At 46.7% G+C, this 19220-nt stretch overlaps 8 protein-coding genes across 8 annotated transcripts; 4 read left to right on the top strand and 4 right to left on the bottom strand.

The window, feature by feature from the left end:
• Nucleotides 1-424: 424 nt before the first annotated feature.
• On the top strand, nt 425-2029 carry JR316_0011531 (uncharacterized protein; the record flags this gene model as incomplete). Its single annotated transcript, XM_047897182.1, has 4 exons — nt 425-454; nt 503-1077; nt 1126-1427; nt 1476-2029. 4 exons carry the CDS (start codon nt 425-427, stop codon nt 2027-2029), a joined length of 1461 nt encoding a protein of 486 aa, XP_047743591.1.
• An 80-nt stretch (nt 2030-2109) lies between these two features.
• Nucleotides 2110-3951, bottom strand: JR316_0011532 (uncharacterized protein; the record flags this gene model as incomplete). Its single annotated transcript, XM_047897183.1, has 4 exons — nt 2110-2514; nt 2565-2933; nt 2997-3563; nt 3616-3951. 4 exons carry the CDS (start codon nt 3949-3951, stop codon nt 2110-2112), a joined length of 1677 nt encoding a protein of 558 aa, XP_047743592.1.
• An 8-nt stretch (nt 3952-3959) lies between these two features.
• Nucleotides 3960-4820, bottom strand: JR316_0011533 (uncharacterized protein; the record flags this gene model as incomplete). Its single annotated transcript, XM_047897184.1, has 2 exons — nt 3960-4248; nt 4297-4820. 2 exons carry the CDS (start codon nt 4818-4820, stop codon nt 3960-3962), a joined length of 813 nt encoding a protein of 270 aa, XP_047743593.1.
• A 271-nt stretch (nt 4821-5091) lies between these two features.
• Nucleotides 5092-5390, top strand: JR316_0011534 (uncharacterized protein; the record flags this gene model as incomplete). The annotated part of the gene is made up of 2 exons (XM_047897185.1): nt 5092-5211; nt 5265-5390. 2 exons carry the CDS (start codon nt 5092-5094, stop codon nt 5388-5390), a joined length of 246 nt encoding a protein of 81 aa, XP_047743594.1.
• Nucleotides 5391-7031: 1641 nt separating this feature from the next.
• On the top strand, nt 7032-7676 carry JR316_0011535 (uncharacterized protein; the record flags this gene model as incomplete). Its single annotated transcript, XM_047897186.1, has 2 exons — nt 7032-7256; nt 7320-7676. 2 exons carry the CDS (start codon nt 7032-7034, stop codon nt 7674-7676), a joined length of 582 nt encoding a protein of 193 aa, XP_047743595.1.
• Nucleotides 7677-8430: 754 nt separating this feature from the next.
• Nucleotides 8431-9236, top strand: JR316_0011536 (Dynactin subunit 4; the record flags this gene model as incomplete). Its single annotated transcript, XM_047897187.1, has 3 exons — nt 8431-8553; nt 8784-8857; nt 8906-9236. 3 exons carry the CDS (start codon nt 8431-8433, stop codon nt 9234-9236), a joined length of 528 nt encoding a protein of 175 aa, XP_047743596.1.
• A 563-nt stretch (nt 9237-9799) lies between these two features.
• Nucleotides 9800-12019, bottom strand: JR316_0011537 (uncharacterized protein; the record flags this gene model as incomplete). The annotated part of the gene is made up of 2 exons (XM_047897188.1): nt 9800-11281; nt 11336-12019. The coding sequence occupies 2 exons, from the start codon at nt 12017-12019 to the stop codon at nt 9800-9802; spliced, it is 2166 nt and encodes a 721-aa protein (XP_047743597.1).
• A 4017-nt stretch (nt 12020-16036) lies between these two features.
• On the bottom strand, nt 16037-16815 carry JR316_0011538 (Putative proline--tRNA ligase C19C7.06; the record flags this gene model as incomplete). The annotated part of the gene is made up of 3 exons (XM_047897189.1): nt 16037-16436; nt 16488-16576; nt 16657-16815. 3 exons carry the CDS (start codon nt 16813-16815, stop codon nt 16037-16039), a joined length of 648 nt encoding a protein of 215 aa, XP_047743598.1.
• Nucleotides 16816-19220: the final 2405 nt, after the last annotated feature.

The raw sequence follows: 19220 nt of genomic DNA on the forward strand, positions 1-19220 counted from the left end.
GTCACATCACACCACGTCTACAACAACAACATCACACCACGTTGCTCTTCCGCGACCTGTCTGCGACAGCCCCTTGCACCTGAGCGTCAACGTCCACACCTCCACCAACACTGCAGGTACGCATATCCCTCTTCTTGCTCCCTGGTCATGGTCACATTGCCCCGGGAATACCTCTTTGGAAGTTCAAAAAACCAAGGATCATCCCTGGGCCGGGGGTTTTGGACTTTCAAAGAGGTACGCATATCCCTCTTCTTGTCATATTGCCCCGGGAATACCTCTTTGGAAGTTCAAAAAACCAAGGATCATCCCTGGGCCGGGGGTTTTGGACTTTCAAAGAGGTACTTGGAGCTATGTGACGAAAACTTTATGGCCCACTCTTATATATGAAAACCCAATCTGACTCTTACATACAGGCTGTCGGACCATGTCTGACTGTGACTTTGCACGATACACGGTGCGCTCGCTGTCATCATTTGTAGAATCCTTCTGACTTTACCCTCAGACTCGCTCAGGCAGGGTGTACTCTGCCTGCCAGCAGGTCATGTTTACTGCACTGCAGTTGCCTGCTATGATTCTGGCTGCCATGAAGGCCGAAGCTGCGCAGGACGACGCCTTTGAATCTGAGGCGCAGTTCATGACAGAAGCTGCGCAGGACGACGCCTTTGAATCTGAGGTGCAGAAGTGTAATTACACACCCCTTTCCGTCGATCCCACCCCCTCCTGTGTACCAGAACCCCCCAGCCCTCTTCCCTTTGCCACTCCCGCATCAACCCCAGACAGTGAGGGTAGCTCGTCTTCTAGGAAGCGCAAGAGGCCGTCCGGCAAGCCGTTGAATCGACACATCCGTGCCATGAAACGGGAGGATCGTTACGACAAGCACGGTCACATCCCAGTCCCTCGCAAATTGGAAAAATTGGTTGAAAAGGCCTGCGTTGAAGACGCTGGTATTGACTTGAGGGAATTGCCGTCCACGATGGGCGGATATGAGGCCAAGAGAGAAGACGAATGGGAGGCTAAGGTATATACATTGGCAGAGGCTAAAGCCCTTGGCCTCCAAGTTTATGAATGGGATGGCCGGTGAGTTGTTTAATTCTTGTTGGTATTCCAGCTTTAATACATCTGCAGGAGGCCCGTTGCCTTTGTGGCCCCCAACAAGCAAATCTTCATGGTCCTGGCTGGCAGACCGGATGACCCCCAATACGACTCCGCTACTGAACGTGTGTATGAAGCTCTCTCCGCAAAGGGTGTTAAGTTCACTTCTAAATATCTACATCACCGACGAGGAGATTATCCCACTCTTGACATTGGCGTTTCACGTGGGCAGGGACTACCCCAACCTGTTTCTTTAAAATGCCAACCTCACGAAAAGTTTGTGGCCAATCTGCTGGCCAACCCAGACATTCAACGGATGGCCTCCTATGCTAGCTGTAAGACGCCCTTCTATCTCTTTTTAACCTACTCAAACAATGTACCAGCTGCTTTTGCCACTTGGGCCCCTAGAACCTATAACTATTACAAAACGCAGCTCGATAAATTGTTCATGCGCATGCCTGGCCTTCCACGAATATTCACAAAGAGCATCTTTCCCTCTATGTCTACCAATATCTCTCCCCAAGCCCAGACTGTCCGACACCGAGATCTCAAAAACTGTCCGTTCGGTTGGTGTGCCGTCCAGGCTTTCGGACATTTTGATCCCAAGCAAGGTGGCCATCTCATCCTATGGGAACTTGGGCTAGCCATTGAATTTCCTCCTGGATCAACTATCCTTCTACCCTCCGCTACTCTCAGCCACTCTAATACCAAGATTCTAGACGATGAAGAAAGGGCTTCACTCACATATTACTGCCACGGTGGTCTTTTTCGATGGGTCGAGTACGATTTTCAAATCGAAAAAGATCTGAAACACAATAACCCTGCTCTGTTCAACCAGATTTGGAGGGATCGCCCCGCGAGATGGAATTTGGGGCTGTCTTTGTTCAGTACTATGGATGAGTTACAGGGTGGACAATTTGAACAATGTGAAGTTTAGTTTGCATATAGATATACATCATATACATTACATTTAGGTACACAATCATGACCAATTATGTTATTGTTCTTGAACCAAACTTAAACAAGAGTGGCAGGTACAGAAGAAAGAGGAGAAGAAGTTACAGAAACCCTCTCTAATGGAACCCCTTCCCCATTGTCATTGACATTGTCTTCATCGTTTTCGTTGTTGTTGTCGTCGTCTTCGTCATTGTCGTTGTCGTCGTCATTGTCGTCGTCGTCGTCGTCATCTTCTTCGTCTTCGTCGACACTCATATCGTCTTCATCGCTTTCACCAGTGCCCTCACCCTCTTCCTCGCTCTCGCTCTCATCATCCGCGTCGTTCTCAATGTCCTCTTTGCGTATTATATGGTAGTCTTCATAGACGGCCTTGTACTTCAAATTGAATGCCCTATCACTGAGGCGCACATCAGGGTGCTCGAAATCAAAGGAATGGTGAATTAAGGGTAGCGGGAGCAGAGAGAGCTTTATAAAACATAAGTATTTCTGTAAAGGTGGTAAGATGTGGACGGCACCTTAAGAACCGCGCAATCATATCGAAGTCGGGGTTGAAGATTATTAAAAAATCCGGAATAAAAGTAATCAAGTGGCATGCCGCGTGGTATAGCTGGAAAGGCGGTAAGAGGCTGCCCTGAAATCGGGACAACACGGCGGCGTTCTTTCCAAGAAGAAGGTGATTTTGCTATAGCATATGCCTCTCTCTGCACATCAAGCATCCGAATGAAAGCCTCAGCAGCTGGCGACCTTTCAGGCCGACGCCTAATAATCCAGACTTTCTGCACAGGATCATACTCGTCATCTGAAGTGGCTTTTGGATTAATGAGGTCACGGTAGCGCTTGCGATAGCCATTCTGGACCAGAAAGTCAAGGCGTGCTTTTGCCAACTGATGTGAATGAGAAAAATGAGGGAACCAGGACAGGAACCAGGACTTAGGCAGACCACTCACCCTAATGCGATTATTGTACAGCGGAGTATTTTCGAGATTCTGAAGGACGCTTCCAGGATTCCGGAGCTCCTTCTGATAGCGTTCTTGCATCACATGGAATACAAAATGATCAAACATCTTGATAAGAAGGCCTTCATCGGTTGCATAGGCAAGATTGGGGCCCAGGTGAATATATGTGTGAGAGACCAGAGCCTGGCGAAAAGTGTTCAAAGCAATGATGCGGCATGCAGAATTATAAAGGGAATAGGGTGTTTGTCGAAGGTCAGGGCACCAGCGAACTAGCCCAACCCTAGACAAACAGGCCTGCATGTAACTAAGCATATGTTCTTCAACCAAGCGGGCCTGTCTTGCGGTACGCCCTTTAGAGGCAGACATTGCAAGGCCAATCTGAACCAAGTGTGTTGGAACAAGGCGTGGAGCCGACTCCTGAGTTATAGCTCCCATTAGCTGCGCTTCAGTAGAGAACCGGCTGTAGAATGAATTCAGGAGCTCCGGAGCAGGGGGGGCGGGGGTTTGTTTTGCGTTTTCCAATCCCCAAAGAATCCTAATGTGCAAATTCATCGCGTCCTAAACAAGCAAACAGATAAGAACACATTTAAGTTGAAGAAGAAAAACATACCCGTAGGCCACCTTTATCCTTGGGCATTTCATGGGCCATAAAACGGTAAATTTGGGCTGCAGGTTTGACAGGCTGCTTCTTCTCTTTTACTGTTGGTTTTGCAGGAGGTGGCTTAGGTCTTTCCGTCGCATTGTTCCTGGTAGACCTAGCATTACGCCTGGGTAATTCGCCCTTAGCCGCTGAGGAAAGGTGTGCCGAGATGTCCTCTTGAGTTCCTTGGCGACTTCTTGTATTGTACATGTGGCCAGTGGCCACAGTTCCGTAAACTGGAGCAGGAGTAGTAGATGCAAGATTGGAAGCAGGCGGGGGTGCAGGCAGAGGCGCTCCTGCAGGCATTGCGGGTGTTAGATTGGAAGCAGGGGGGGTGCAGGCAGAGGCGCTCCTGCAGGCATTGCGGGTGTTAGATTGGAAGCAGGGGGAGGTGCAGGCGGAGGCGCTGTTGCAGGCATTGCGGGTGTTGCCACCGAAGTCATAGATGCGTCATTGGAAGGGAGAGGCTCAGAGTCAACAGCCCCACGGGCAGCCGTCATTGAGCGTGTATTGTGAGCAGGGGGTCCTGTATTCTGGATATCTGGAAGAGTGGATTGGCGAGACTGCTGTTTACGTTTTTTACGTGGTGCGGCCGCGTTTGATCTGCAGCCTTGTCAGCGTTGAATTAATAAAGATAGATATAGGTCTAACCTTGTAGCTGCCCGCTCTGCGGCCATCAGTTGGTTCCTCAGGCTTTGAACCTGTCTCTCCATCTCCAAGCGGGTTTGTATCTCTCCATTAATCAACAAAGCCTCTCGCTTTTGCAAGGCGGCGGCCTGTGCTTCAAGTTCCTTTCTTGATTCCTTAAGCTTAGCCTCGACCATGCTCTTGACGAGTTCGTCAAGGTCGTCCGCCTCAAACCCAGTGACTGCAAAAGAGCTTGGATCCATTGGAGCAGGGGCAAAAGAAGCCCTAGGAGAACCAGCTGTTCCATTGGCACTGGTATCTAGAGCAGAACTGTCTCCAATGTTGTTGCCTGCCAGGTCACCAGGGAAGTCTGTGTAGCCACCTGCAGCGGCGGGAAAGTCATAGATGTGGCCACCTGCAGCAGCAGGGAAGTTGTCGCCGTTGTCGGCAGTGGCAGTAGCAGTGGCAGGGAAGTTGTCGCCGCCGTTATCGCGGTCATAGCCGCCATTGGCGGCAGCAAGGTTATCGTCATGGTTCTGTGCTGACATTTAGTGGTTTGTAGTTTTTCCCTGGCATTCTACACCTAATTATAAATGCAGTTGTGAACGCGACTTCCACATCTAGATGCAGGGTACCAAATCTAGAATGCAGGGTATATCGGAGCGGCACGATAGTATGGCCCATGGCCCCTCACCAACACCGAGCTGGAAATGAGCCCTAGAATGATGAGCAATTTGTTTGAATGTGTGCGCTAAGCCCAGAGTCCCCAGAGTCCCACGTCCGAAGTAGATAAAGAGTATGAGTAGCACGTTGTAAGTCATGGATTCAGTCATGGATTCTCAGGCTGCACGCATCAAAACGTATGATTTGGATAACGATGGCGTCCTTATCACCTTACTTTCCCCAGAGGACTTTGTTACCCAGACTCTCGATGGAAAAGTATGTTGTCCTCATCTTCAACTTAATTGTCAAAACCTCTAATCGTACTCTAGATTTATGTGAGGATTGCCTATGACAAATTCGCAGAGATGATGAAAGAAAAACAAGACTTCATTGAACTGAGAGCTTCGACACTAAAAATTTATGGTTCACTTTTTAAAACTGAACCTGAAATCTAAACCAAAATATGAACTCGTGATTTTTTCCTGGAGTACACATTTTACCCCGAAGTTTAGATTTCTCCCAGGGTTCACATTTATGAAATTCTGCGAGTTCAGATTAAATTTTGGAGTACAGTTTTCAACCTAGAGCCACAGTGGGGCACGTGTCCGTCACTAATCACAATGCCACAGTGGGGCACACCTCACCTCGCTTTGAGCTCACCGTTGATCACGATGTGCCATGCAATGGCACAGGGCCCCGTCGCAGTTCTTTTTAAGTAGCACATCTGCATAAGTTGTGTTATCTCTTGCCTTCATGTTGTCGCTCTCTTCTCTTGTTGACTGTCTGCACCGTGATATACTGGACAGCTGCTCTCTTACCGACATAGACCGGTTCATTCGCATATGTTGTAGTCTTTTCTCAGAAATCAAACTATGTGTTAAAGACGTCAATCAAGCACCCCATGTCCTCCCGGCATATATCCAAAGTTTGCTGGTTGAGGTTCTCCAGCTCGACAGCCTTCTTGTATCCTATCTATGGAACTCGCTCAAAGATGTTATCTGGAAAGCTTCACTTGGAAATGATCAATCTGATCACACATCCTTAACTGATAAGGAAAAGGCTTCAATAGATCATGCTGGAAGCAAGCCCACAACTCATAAAAATGAGTGCATTGGTACGTAATGTTGCTACCCTTACTGTAACCTGGATCTCATTTTTCTGGTGCAAATCTAGGCTCTGTCATGTTCTATCCTCCTATGAGCCATTGCACGGCTTGTAAAGAAAGCCTTTCATCTATTTCCCGCATATCTATTACGTTCTTTTCTTCAAAGAATGGTATACGTGCAACGAAGGGTTACTCAACTTCGCTCAAATGTAAAAAGTGCCGAATCCGGTATTACCCAACGTATTATGTCGTTGATGGACTACGCCACTTCTATGCCGACATTCAATCAGAATTTATTCATCTTGAAGAGCACACCTTCATTGAATCAGAATTGTGCGAGTTATTCACAAGCTTTATGCTTTTTGGATGGGTTTCCTCGCTAAACTGTGCCAACATTATCAATACTGCACTTGATCGAATCCAGCCAACAGGCAGTACAGCATCTCCGAGTCGCCCTTCAGATCTTACTCTATCCTCAGAACAAATCTTTCGTGCTTTCACCTTAAATGGCTTACTTCGATATTTCAATGATCGAAAAATACCCCTAGTATTACCAGATAGTGGAGATCACGACGAGCGCCTAAAGGTGGCAATGGAAATGAGAAACGAGATAATCATGGCCAATGGCTTTGACGAGAAGATGCACGCATGCAGCAAATGTGAGCGCTTTATTGAGGGAAAGGGTTACAACAATCTACGGGCACTTCGTGCATGTGTTATGGATGGGATAACTTTGGGCCGGCCGTGCTGCAAAGTTCACAATTGTAAGGAGCCTTTAATCAACAACCGAGCACACTTTTGTGAGACTCATAAGTCTCTCAAATCTGTTTGTGTTGTTGCAAACTGTAACAAAAAAGCTGAAGACGGTTACCAAACATGTTCACTGGCTACTCATAGAGAGCTAGAAAATCATCGCAAAGAACAAGGAAAAGCTTTTTTTCAACTTCGTAAACGATTGAACGAATTCAATAGTTCCCAACTACCAAATTCAATGCCCCCGATAGATTCTGCAACAGAAATTCCAGAGGAACGCTATGATGTTGATCATGACTATAGCAAGAAATCAGACAAAGGGAATGTGGTCCCCAAGGCTCGCTTTGCACGTCGTCGAACTCATAACGAGCAGCTACTTGTTAGCTGCTGTGGAATTATCAATGCCAGAGCAACCATGTTTGGTGCTGAATCAGTGTCTGGTGCTGATGACTTCCTCAAGTCAGTGTTTCCAAATCCTTTGGATTGCGCAAATGTGCTTTTCTATGACAGCAATTGCCAACTTCAGAGATACCTTATTGCCCGTAAAGACAACTACTTCCAACATGTCATCATGCCCGTTGACGTGTTTCACTTCAAGTCAAAACATAAAGTCACTGATGAATTCTGTCAGAAACATTGCAACCCTGCCAAATGGAATGAACTAGTGGGCGAAGATGGGAAATGGATTTTTAATTCTTCAGCAGCTGAACAAGTAAATGCATGGTTAGGAGGATACCTTGCAATTGTGCGAGATATGCTTGCTCATAACTATGATTTTTTCCTGGATGAAATGATTATGCGAAGAAATAAATTAGTTCTTGGGCGGTTGTTAGAGTCTGGGCACGTACCATATATTGTACCATCGTATGATGAATACCCATAGTGTAATGTCGGTATATCAAGATTCCATTTATGATATTGCAGATTCCATGGAGTCGTCCACCAAGCCTTGTAGATATTTGATTTGGATTAAAATGACATATTGTGTTGCGTCACAGCTCACGAATTTTTGTTGCCCATGATGAGCATGTAGTCGTCAAACCAGTAGTGTCTGGGCCTGCAAAAATGCTTATTACCATCCACTTGAAATCGCAACTGTAACTAGTCTGTGTACGCTATTTTGGGGATACTTAATGTCCTAGTAGCCAGTCAGCAAAGAACGCATGATGTGTCCGCCGTCTCGCAGCTGAAGAGCGAGTATAAGGTATACAGGTGCATTGCTGAGGCGCCGAGGAAGGGTAAAGTCGGATTTGAGTTTGTCATGGAGTTGGCTGCCACGATGACGATCCGCGGGAAACACTGTCTGTTGTTGGTAAGTGCGATCGATGTTCGATATCTGATGGTCAAGACAGAATGACTTACCAACTTAACTTTGTTTCACGATCGCCGAGATTGTACGTTTGTTCGGAATCTCCTCCTTTTCCCGTCATCCGCTCCTTATTATACTCACCATACATCCAACCCATAGGCATCTGAGCTCTCCAAGTAATCCACCAGCACCAGGTTATTGGACGTGTCTGTGGGTGCACGCTTAGTGTAAGGCAAAGTGAGGATATTGTCACAGGTCACAGTGTGGAACAGAGTTTGTTTGTTTATTTGAGTAGATGGCGACCGGTACATGATTCGCCGCTGAGAATATGGTTTTCCAGGCTTATGCTGAGGCCTATCGTTTCGGCGCTGAAAGACCAGCACACAACAGTCCAGATGTACTATTCTGGCTCCGCATTCACAAAGATCTTGGGGGCATATTACTTGTGACGGTACCTTGGCCAATATCGAGTCTATGTGGGACAACTTCAGTATCTCACCCGGTGACGACCAGTTGATTGCGCCTGTACGTACACATGCGGTTTGCGTCTTATTCTTGACACGGACAGCTTACTTGGCTGTGGTTAACAGCGCAACTGCACAAATACGAAGATTCAGCCCCGGATTTGTTGGAGTTTGAGCGTCTGAAGGAACACTTTGAGCCTTTCTTGAAATCTCCAAGGCCAGTGTCCTAGGGACAGGTGGCGGAGAGGCAGATGGATGGGTTAATAGTTGGGTAACGCCTTTGCAAACTAGGTAAGTAGCCCTTTTTGTACTTTATATTTTGCTCTTATACGGTCACAGCGAGCTCAAGCCTCTACGAATACCCTTGCATTCTCAACGGTCTAAACGATGCCCAGCTTGCACGCACATATTGATCAAGCCAGAGCAGAAAGCCCAGTCTGTGCTGTATAAAATCAAGCTCGTAGCCGCTAACTACCTGCCAGCAATCACGGTGTCATTACCTCCTGCACAGCGCCTCACAGCAGAGGCAGCGAAGAAATCCCTTGGAAGATCTGTATCGACTGCTGTAGAAAACAGCAACGCCGGAGCTATGCATGCAGGAAGAACATATCCATTCCACCTGGCATTAAGTAACTCCCTTTGCACCAATCCGACCGACGTCATTTCATAGCACGCATGCTCATGTCCCTCCAGCCATCGAGACACATCAGACAAATTCAACCTCGGCGCCTGCGCCGGCACCTCCTACTACGATCCCTCTTTCTCATCGGACTTGAACCTTGTCGAGAGGTTCTTCAAAGTCGATCATCGCAAGCTTACCTTCTGCTCAAGGCAAGGATGTATTTTGTGGAGGAGAGGAAAGTAAATTAGGGCTGTTGTCGTGTGAGTGGGAGGTCAAACCTAGGATGTGGCCTTCACCTGGAACGTACATACCCCCCTGTATGCACACAAATATCCAACTGCAAGAAATCAATAACGGTTGTTGCGAAGGCAGCGGAGAAGGAAGAGCAGCTCACAATCCCGGGGGTGTTGCTCGACTTTGCATTCCCGGACATAGACAACATGGTGCGCCTTGTGCGCAGTGGGCGGCGAACTGAAAGGCTGAGCGGGCAAGGCACCGTCGTGCGTACAGCACACGTCAGATAAAAAGTTAGGTTATACAATTTATCAAGGCAACTATACAACAAACACTACTAATACTATGTTTACAGTTAATTTTCTTTGGATTCCGTGTCAATCCGAGATGTCAAGTACGATTACTTCTGGCTCTTTCTTTATTTTCAAACCTGGGGTGTCGTCTTTCCCAATTACTTTTCCTCTACTGATTTTTTCCTTGCCCTTTCCTTTTGTCACTCTCTCAGTCTCGGTAGCAGAACCGGTACGTCGTGATGATATAAGTTCTCGTCGACTCGGTAATTTCCCTCCATATTCTGCTAAAACATCTTTCCGAAAAGCTTTCCATAGACCCTCAGGCGTTGTTTTTGCGTGAATATATGCATCTTTTAACTCCTCATCGGCTGCCAACCAGAGATTTTGCGCAGCAAAAAAAGTGGCCTTGCTAGAAGGAAAAGGAATACCTTTGAAGGCAGCAGTAAACCGTGAAGGTAAGTCTCCCATTCCCTCCATGGTTTCCATTTTATTGAATCCTTCTGCCATTGCACAGACATACTTAAATGGCCAGGGAGCATGGCGGGAGCTCGGAGCTGTTGCTGCTATCTCGACTTCAGAATCAGAGTTGGAGTCGGTTCCAGGATCCGAGCTTTGATATTTACGCTTGTGATTACGATTAGGCAACACCGCCACTTTCTTACGGGCTTGACTTTTTGACTTTGTTTGTGGCACAAGGGTTTTTCTTATCTCAGACGGAGAAGGTAAGTCGCTAGAATCAGAATCCGAAAGTGCGTGGTCACTTTCTGATTTGACAGGACTACGAAGGTGTCCAATATGCCTGCTCGGTGTCTCCTGTGATGTCCCAGCAATAGGATGCTGTTTCAGTTTCAACCTAGTTGGTGTCTCCTGGATTTGTGACGTCCCAGCAATGGGGGTTTTTGAAGAAGACGGAGTCATCCTGGGTTTTTTTGTGCAAGGTTCAGTAGCAAGCTCGATATGGCGTTTCCGTGGCTGCACCCAATTAACGAGTAGGTTGGTTTCTTCCTCCATCCCTTCTGCCATATCAGACACATTTTCTAACGCTCGGTATAGCAATCTAGGGACTTTTGATACATCTTGAGCGGTTTCAAGCATGTGAATTTGCCAGGTATTGTTGACAGGATCAAAAGCCTCAATAAGTTTGTCTGACTCGTCGTCATAAAGGCCCAATATTTTGAGTATTCCAGCGGAACAACCAGCCAAGGTAAAAACAGGATAAGATGAACATGGAATTCGAAAGGTAGTGTGCTTTCCATCATTTTTCCAGTAGAAAATAGTGACCGATGATTTCATTGTTTCTTCGATAGCCTTTTGCTGTACAAGACGGTTTGTACCAATTTGGTACTTTTCTCTGGCCTGTTGCGATCTTTCATAGTGTATCTGACGCAATGGTAGATTTCCGTTATATGAATTTCCTGATCCATTAGTGAGCCGTACACCCGATGCGGTTGAAATGCCTGTAAGTTTACTTCCAGAAAAAACCTCTGATTCCGATTGGTCTGTTGACTGGGTTCCAGAAACTGAATGAGAAGCTTGAGCACATGGTTTGGCGCCATCCTTCTGGAACTGCATGCAACATTTTTTGCAAAAAAGATACGTGCAAGTGGAACAATTTCGAACAGAATCCAGTCCCTTTGCCACATTATTGAAACAAATAGGACCGTTGCAGGCGATAATGGCTTTTCCAGCTTTGACAATTCGGCGAGTATGTTCATGAGGCCAAATAGCATCTGTAGACTTCAGCTCTGGACTAACAGTTGATTGAGACTTCGAAGGAGTTACAGGTCCCGTTGCAGCAATTGTTTGAGTAAGCAGCACATCGTCGTCTATATTGTCCGGTTGATCATTCACATCAACGTCACCAGAGTCCAAGTTAGGCAGATTGTTATAGTTTTCAAGCGCTGAAACAAGAAGCTCTGCCGCTCTAGCTTTCTCGAGTTCTTCGGCGGCATCTGCTGCTCGAGCTACGGCAGCAACACCTGCTGCTGTAGATGGTGATACGGAAATTTGAGACCTAGAGCAAGAAGGTGTGTTTGGACTGTTGCCTAGTTTATTGAACGGTAATACTTTATGTGGGGTTCTGGGCACTTGCAATAGTGCTTGTTGGAATGTTGTTGGTGTGGGAAATGGTAAAACCTCTCCAATACCACGTTCTCGCACCCATCCAACAAAGTGAGAGGTAGGTGGTGGAGCGGTACATGCTTCGTACCAAAGTCCTTTGTGCTCGGGTACTTTAGTTCCACGACACAGTCGAATGTTGACACTGTAATCACATCCAGGATGCGGGCAGGGTCTTTGAGACATGGTAGGTTTCAAGTCTACGTGCAATTTGGACCTGCAAGTAGATGGACGTTGAGAAGAGGGAATAAATAACGACGCCTCACATTATGTATTTAAACCACTGGCCAGTCAATATAGGCATTGTGCCATTTTACTAATGGCACGCGCGTGTCCACGCATGGCGATTGACGCGTTATGGTCACATGTGGACAACCGGATAAAAAGTGAACTGTTTAGTAGAAAACTGAACTATGGCACAAAAAGTAAACTTTTACAAAATTTCACCGAGTTCACATTTCAAGTTCAGATTATTTGGGCAAGTTCACTTTCTGGTTCAGATTTCAAGTTCAGAAAAATATCTGTACTGTAAATTTCTACTGTCGAACTTCTGATTGAACTGGGGATCCAACATGTGAAGACTGCTCAACAAGAGCTTGCCAATCTTCAGACAAGATTGGAAGGAATCATTCAGGTCAGCAGCCCTGCAGTTTATGCACGCGGTTTCTAATACTTATAACCCCATAGGAAAATAACATTCTAAAAAGAAAGACTGACCGTTTGCGCCAAAAGCTTTTGGCCATCCGAGAATCGGCAAAATCTTAGAATTATGATGTAGTTTCCAATCAGTTTCATTTTTATCAAAGATAGTTACTGAGTCATGGGACAAGCGCTTATATGGACTTTGATGGAGCACAGTCAATGAAAGTTAAGCGCCTTGGCAATGTCTCTTTGTGAAGCAGTCCAGAGTAGCAAGTTTAATTCCATTTGCATTTGCGACAACACCGATAGGGACCAGCAACAACATCATCAATAGGAACAAGTAGCACTACGTTTAGTTTTGAGTTTAATTCCATTTGCATTTGCGATAACACCGTAGGGACCAATAGGCACAAGTAGCACTACATTTGCATTTGCAACAACATTGATAGGGACAAGTAGCACTACGTTTAGTTTTCTGAATCATAAATCAAGGAAGCGATGAATTCAGCCTCCGTGTGAGGAACTCCTCTTTCAAAAAGTTCTTCTACAAAAGCACTATCGTCCTCAAGATGAGTTGTCCAAAGATGATGAATCACCCAAAGAGCAATTGAAGTATAACCATGGGATCGAAAGTACCACATAGCCAGCGGATTAAATTGAGGCGACTCTTCATCGTGATAGACCTCAGAAGCCTGATACAATGTCTTGACTATACCTCGGAGATGACGAATGTGGCTCCAAACTTGAATGGGCTGTTCCACATCAAGCGCAGTAAAGTCCAAAGGTGGACTTTGCCTCGCCGTTGATTTCTCTGGAACACAGTAAGCTATCGCCCTACTTTGCCAATACAGACATTGATACTTACTAGTAGAAAAGACCTGAGCTCGAAACACATTCTTGCTCTTTGAAGCCAAAGGAGAAGGCGGTGATGTTGATGATCCAAAGACGACATTATCTAAATATTCAGTTAGACCAGGGTGGATTATATGTACGATCACTTACTGTTCACTTTGAATGGCAAACTTGAGCCTGCAGAAGGACCAGCAGACGGTGGAGAGGACGGGGTATGTTTTGACGGGGTCTGTGGGGTTTGTTTCAACGGCGTTGACGGCAATTGTTTTCCTTTCCCTTTTCCCGTAATCTTCTTTGGGTTTGGGGTCCACATAAACTGGTCAGTACCTATGCCTCGAAGCACCATCCATGCCAGGCCTTCCTGGAAGTTTTCGCACCTCTTCCATTGGGCAAAAAAACAGCCAGATATTTGGGACATTACGTCGGGACTAAAGCATAAATTAGAGTTTGGCATCAAGTAAAAAAAGAAATCGAAATCGCACTATGATCTAGCTAGAAAAGGAGAGCCATTGCACCGTAATACAGGATAGTATACACCTGTTATATTGTGCTTTTGACAAAGCTGGTGTATCGCATCGTTCTCCAGGATCCATCGTGCGGTTTCATTTGCGGTAGAGCGGAATCCAATGCCTGATTGAATTATTTCATTCACCATGGCAATATCGACGGCGTCATTTTCCCTCGTCATTTTGACCACAATTGGCCACAGAGGTGCATCGCTTCCTGCAACAACCATTGGACTGCTCCAGAAGTAAGTGACCTGCATGTTAGGACAATGAAATACTACTTGCCTACGGTCATGAATACCAGGGTTCTTTCCGCCCAGTACAGCAAATATTCTGTCGCCCATTGTGGTTAAGGAAGGGGAGAGGAAAGGGAGAACGAGGAAAGGGAGAACGAACAAAGCAAACGTTGGCGTTCGGCTGTGAATAAATGCACCGTAAAACCCTAAATTTTCTTATCCAAAATGAGTGATATGATTCAGTGATTCCTAATTTCAGGAATGATCTGTTACACACCTGAATTGTTTGGAAATGATGCCTCATAGATCCATTAATTATCCGCATAGTGAATAGAAATTGATTCCGATGACCAAGCGTAGGTATTTAGCTGATCGGTCAGTCATTATTTACCGACCTGCATGTCGCAATCTCCATCCCCTCGAAAGCCTCCACAATGTCGTTCATGCAAGTTGCCAATGAAAGGGCACAAAAAACTCGGCCTCTGTCTATCACCTGCAAAGACCGGAGATCCAAACACTATTGTCACTTCTGATCGCGAACTTCTTCCTGCTCTTGCTCCTGTCGGAACCAGTCCACATACCCAATTGCCGGACTCTACCATTGTCCATGACCCTGCCCATCGTGTTCGTCCGCCTAGATATCCTCAGTCCATAATTTCTGCACCATCCTTCACCATTCCGGAGACCGGTTATTTTCATTGTCGCAATCCCAACTTTCACCATCCACCTGCCCAGCCGCTTACCAAGTCTTGTCAAAGTTCAGAAAAGCCGGCCACCAACGGTGAAAGCATAGTGCTACTGGGTTCACATTCATCCCAGAAGGAACGGGCCCAGCCACTGATTCTGCGAAATACCAGTCCAATTATTGGAGATGGGTCGGCATACTTCAGTTTCGGCACTTCAAGTACATCTCCACCACCACAGACGCGAGTCGTTAGCCCAAAACCAAAGGGTGATCACGATTTAACACACCATCAGCACACTAGCCCTCAGGTCAAGAGTGCTTCCGATCTTGAATTTTCTGTTCATGTCCGTGATATATTTGTTGTGGGTTTTATTGGAGTATTTTTGGTGACACTAATGACGATCCTGGCCATGTATTTGTGCATTTAATGGAAATTCAGTAGGAAAAAGGGATTAGAATATCATTAGATACAAACAGCGGCGCCATTTATAACTTCTGTATCGATAATAAGACTAACGTAGTTGCCTACAGTTAAATGAAAAGTTTACCTTCTCCGGCGGCATCCTGCACAAAAATACGCACCACGCTCTTCAATTGGCTTCAACTTTTGAATTGAAGCGGTAGGAATCAGTAAAATATAGGTAGGCATGGTTCAAAAACTTACACGTGATTCATTGTGGTTTGCCCATCTTACAATATACAAACAGAGGTGGTCCGTTGAGATTTTGACTTTTTGTGAGATATAGCATAGCGATTCGAGCAGCTCTGACACTGAGAGGCGTGGGTAGCAAAGGGAATGAAGGCGGAGGGCTGATGCTAAACCGTTGTTGGGTGTTGGGGTCCCTGGTATGGTTGAAGTAACAGACAGCGATCGGAGGTGCGAAGACTGGCTAACATGTCTTTACTGTCATACCGGATGCGACACTCAAAGGTGTATCTGCATCACCAGGAGACTCGCGCATGAAGTGTTGATGTTAGCCCTTTGCTCGTCAGTCGTCTTTGCGGTGATACCGCAAGGGAAAACAACGACCTGGATGCTAGCGAGTGTGAACGACAAATAAACCGAGAATGACGCGATAAACTCACAAAGGTTCTTGAACTCGCACCGTACAATGCTGTTCCATTGGTTCAGCTTCAGGGGGAGATCACAATAGCTACGAATCCATTTAGAGTAGTCTATAATGTGTCAGATGGATGCAATCGCAAAAAATTTGTACTGCGTACATGGATACATAGCAGTTTCTGAAGTGGGAAGATGGCAATGGGCTCTTCAAGATCGGAGCTACCACTGCTCAAATTGAGCATCCATCCACTTCAAGATGTAGCATCCACTGACGCTGTAGTAGTCCAACATGTCGGCCTTGAGCAGAACATTTGTGTACCATGTAGGGAAGTCGACCTCTTTCTTTACGCCGATGGCGATTTGAACGGCACCAGGGATCTGAGCCGACGCGGCCTGAGCTGGGGGGGTAGCAGCAGCGTTCTGGAAATCAATCTCTTGGACCTTCTTGTCATCGGTCTCGAGACTCTTGAGATATGACACGATGTCTTTTCCGGAAAGGAAAAGAGTTTGACTGGAAGAGTTGGCGTGGATAGCAATGTGGAAGAAGAAGTCGTGATCGATGTGTCTAGAATGGTGACAACCTTTGAGAAAGTAGACTTGGTGATAGAGAGAGGAGACACTGGTAGTCTGTTAGCATTGTTCGCGTTGAATTTCAACAAGACGTACGTACGTGAATTTTTGTCCAATGAAAAAAATTCCGTGAGCAGATCCTCCGAGGCCAGATGCAGTTCCTTCAAGCTGAGCTTCTTGCCAATGGCACTGAATTAGTTTCGGTCTCTTTACGGGCAATGACGACGACTGGAACAGGGGTGGCGCTCTTCGCGGTCTTTGGCTTATACACGAGTTTTGATGAGTTCGAAGGATGCTGGTGCTGATCCCGAGGCGATCACAGCCTCTTTCCAGGTTGCCGGGGAGCTGGACTCAGCATGGCTAACAGTAGACGCTGGCTTGATAGAGAGAGCAGCAAGCTTTTGGACAATGTCGGAGGCAGCGGCCATGGTAGTTGTTGAGTATGAACGGAAAGACGGAGGGGCTCTATAAATTTGTTTTGTCGAGTGTGACTTGACACGTCCCGGTCTTCTGACTCCGATACTATCAGATTGCCCCTCAATGCCACCCGAGGAATGCGCATCAGCTGGAGTCCATGTCTTCCAGCGAACATTGATGCCTTCACGACAACGTGGTCACAAACAAAGAGGTCGGTTAGACGACGACAGTGGCAGCAGCGGCATGGCGGACATTGGAAGGGAATGTGTTGACTGTACGTGGATGGTGTCAGGTTGAGAAAGGCGACTAGCAGCTAGCAGCACGTGTTGTCAGCAGTCAGGGTTGCTGAACGCTATGGCATTGCTAGTCCAGGTATATACACAAGTCTCCTACAGTTGAGGTCTGGTATTGAGGCCTTGAGGACTGGTTACAAAATATGGCAACATTATCTGTATGGAAGGGAGCTAGGGAGCTGACAGGCATGCAGATATCTAGAATTGTGTTCAGTTGTTAATTCTTGACATGACAGCAAGCGTACCTTGATCAACAAATTGGCGCCCGTTCACTATGCAGACACTTATCTGAACCTGCAACTGGATGCAACCAGGCGCAGTTCAGAAGAAGGTAAAATACATGGCTCTGTTGTAGCATGTCAATGTAAATTGTTCACACTCGACTCGGCGTGGGGTTGCTCACCGTACAGATGATTCACGTTTGCATTTGTACCATGGCAAGTTTACTGAAGCTGGTCGTACTGTGCCGCTGTTAGATGCTACATGACTGGCTGCATTCTGAGAGATGCACTAGAAACGTGAGAGCTTAGTATTGTTATTTTGTATAGAATAATTGTAGCGCACTTTTGAACCAGAACTGTGTATGGCTTCCTATATCCATCCTAGAGTTTTCTCTCCAATAATAGGTCCTAGATATCCTGCGATAGCTCCCAACGCAAAGTTGACAACGGTTGATGCCAGTACAACAGTTGATGCCAGCCTTTTCTGGACGGTGCATGAAAGCACATCTGTCATCACCCGAGCTCTCGAACCCCACCAACATTGATCATGAATTAGGTATTGGACAGATGAGTAGGTAAGAAGTATAATTGAACAAGCCAGTACACGAAGAAAGGGATGATGGAAAGGAGGTTGCAGAGTGCTGTGGTCTGCTGTTGGCATGTGATCCGTGCCTCCGTTGTTTCAACTTCATACATTTTGCTCGCTCATCTCACTTTTTGGCCCCCCTCAGACTCCCAACTTTACCATATTTCTTTCCTGTTGCATTCCATCTCATTCTTTATCCAACTCCCACCTCAATTCTTGCGGTCTCACCCTGTCTCACTTCTCTCTTCGTCGCTATATCCTTCCACATGGATAGAATTATCTGCAAAATGCTGCTATTCAATGGACCTGTGGAGGTGCAGGTGACTTACTTGTCCATATCATACCCATTCCGGTTTTTTCTTCGGAGCCCCTTCTCTGACATCCATCTAGTAGAGTCTTCAAAGCTATTTTCAACGCCCAGATCCATCTTGTACAACAAACCGTTCGCGAGCAATACATACAAGACTGTTCCATTACTGTCGTAAGTTATAGCCTTTACTGGATGACACACATTGGATTGACAAGCCACCAGTACTCCCACAAATACTCCCTACTACTGTTGAAGGCAAAGGTGGAGGATAGTATCAGGCTGCCGGAAAAAGTGACATCAAAACGAACAGAACTTACCTCAAGTTGGCTTGTTCAATGCACGCACATACCGGGGCGAGTCCGATTAAGAGTCGCCATGGATTTCATGTGTCCTGCCTGCGGCCACGGTGGAGTAAGCGCTGGAGGCGGTGGATGACACGACATGAACACACAGTCATTTTTTTCGTGTCGTGGTTGACGAGGACGGTGGCGGGAGGATGAGTAGGCGATGAGAGGCGAGGGCGAGCGGTGGTGAGCGGCGAGAGGGCCGACAAGGAGTCGGCATTTCCCAACGACGCGGCGGCGGCGGCGGAGATACCGTGCGTGGCGTCGTCGACACTGGGAGTAGCGGTGGCGGGGGTGAAATGCACTGCACGTTGTTGGGTGTGCAGAGCGGTGGATACTGCTTGCCACCGCCGCTATCTCAGCCACAACAAGCGCCCGTCCAGGCAGCTTGTTTTTGTCTCGCGCCGCCCCGCCGCCTCAGCCACAACGAGCAGCCACCGCATCTCAACGACTTGAATCTGCACAAAATTGAAGAAACCGTACGACGCACCCCGATGGCCTGAACATGAGAGAGGTTGTTGCGGCCATACACAGGTGAGTAAGATGTTCTAGTCAATAACCTAGCACTTACCTGCTTTCCATGTTTGATAGCCTTGAATGTGCACAAAATTGAAGAGGCCGTACGACGCACCCCGATGGCCTGAACATGAGACAGATTGTCG

The sequence above is a fragment of the Psilocybe cubensis genome, chromosome 11, assembly GCF_017499595.1.
Source record: "Psilocybe cubensis strain MGC-MH-2018 chromosome 11, whole genome shotgun sequence".
Taxonomy (NCBI): domain Eukaryota; kingdom Fungi; phylum Basidiomycota; class Agaricomycetes; order Agaricales; family Agrocybaceae; genus Psilocybe; species Psilocybe cubensis.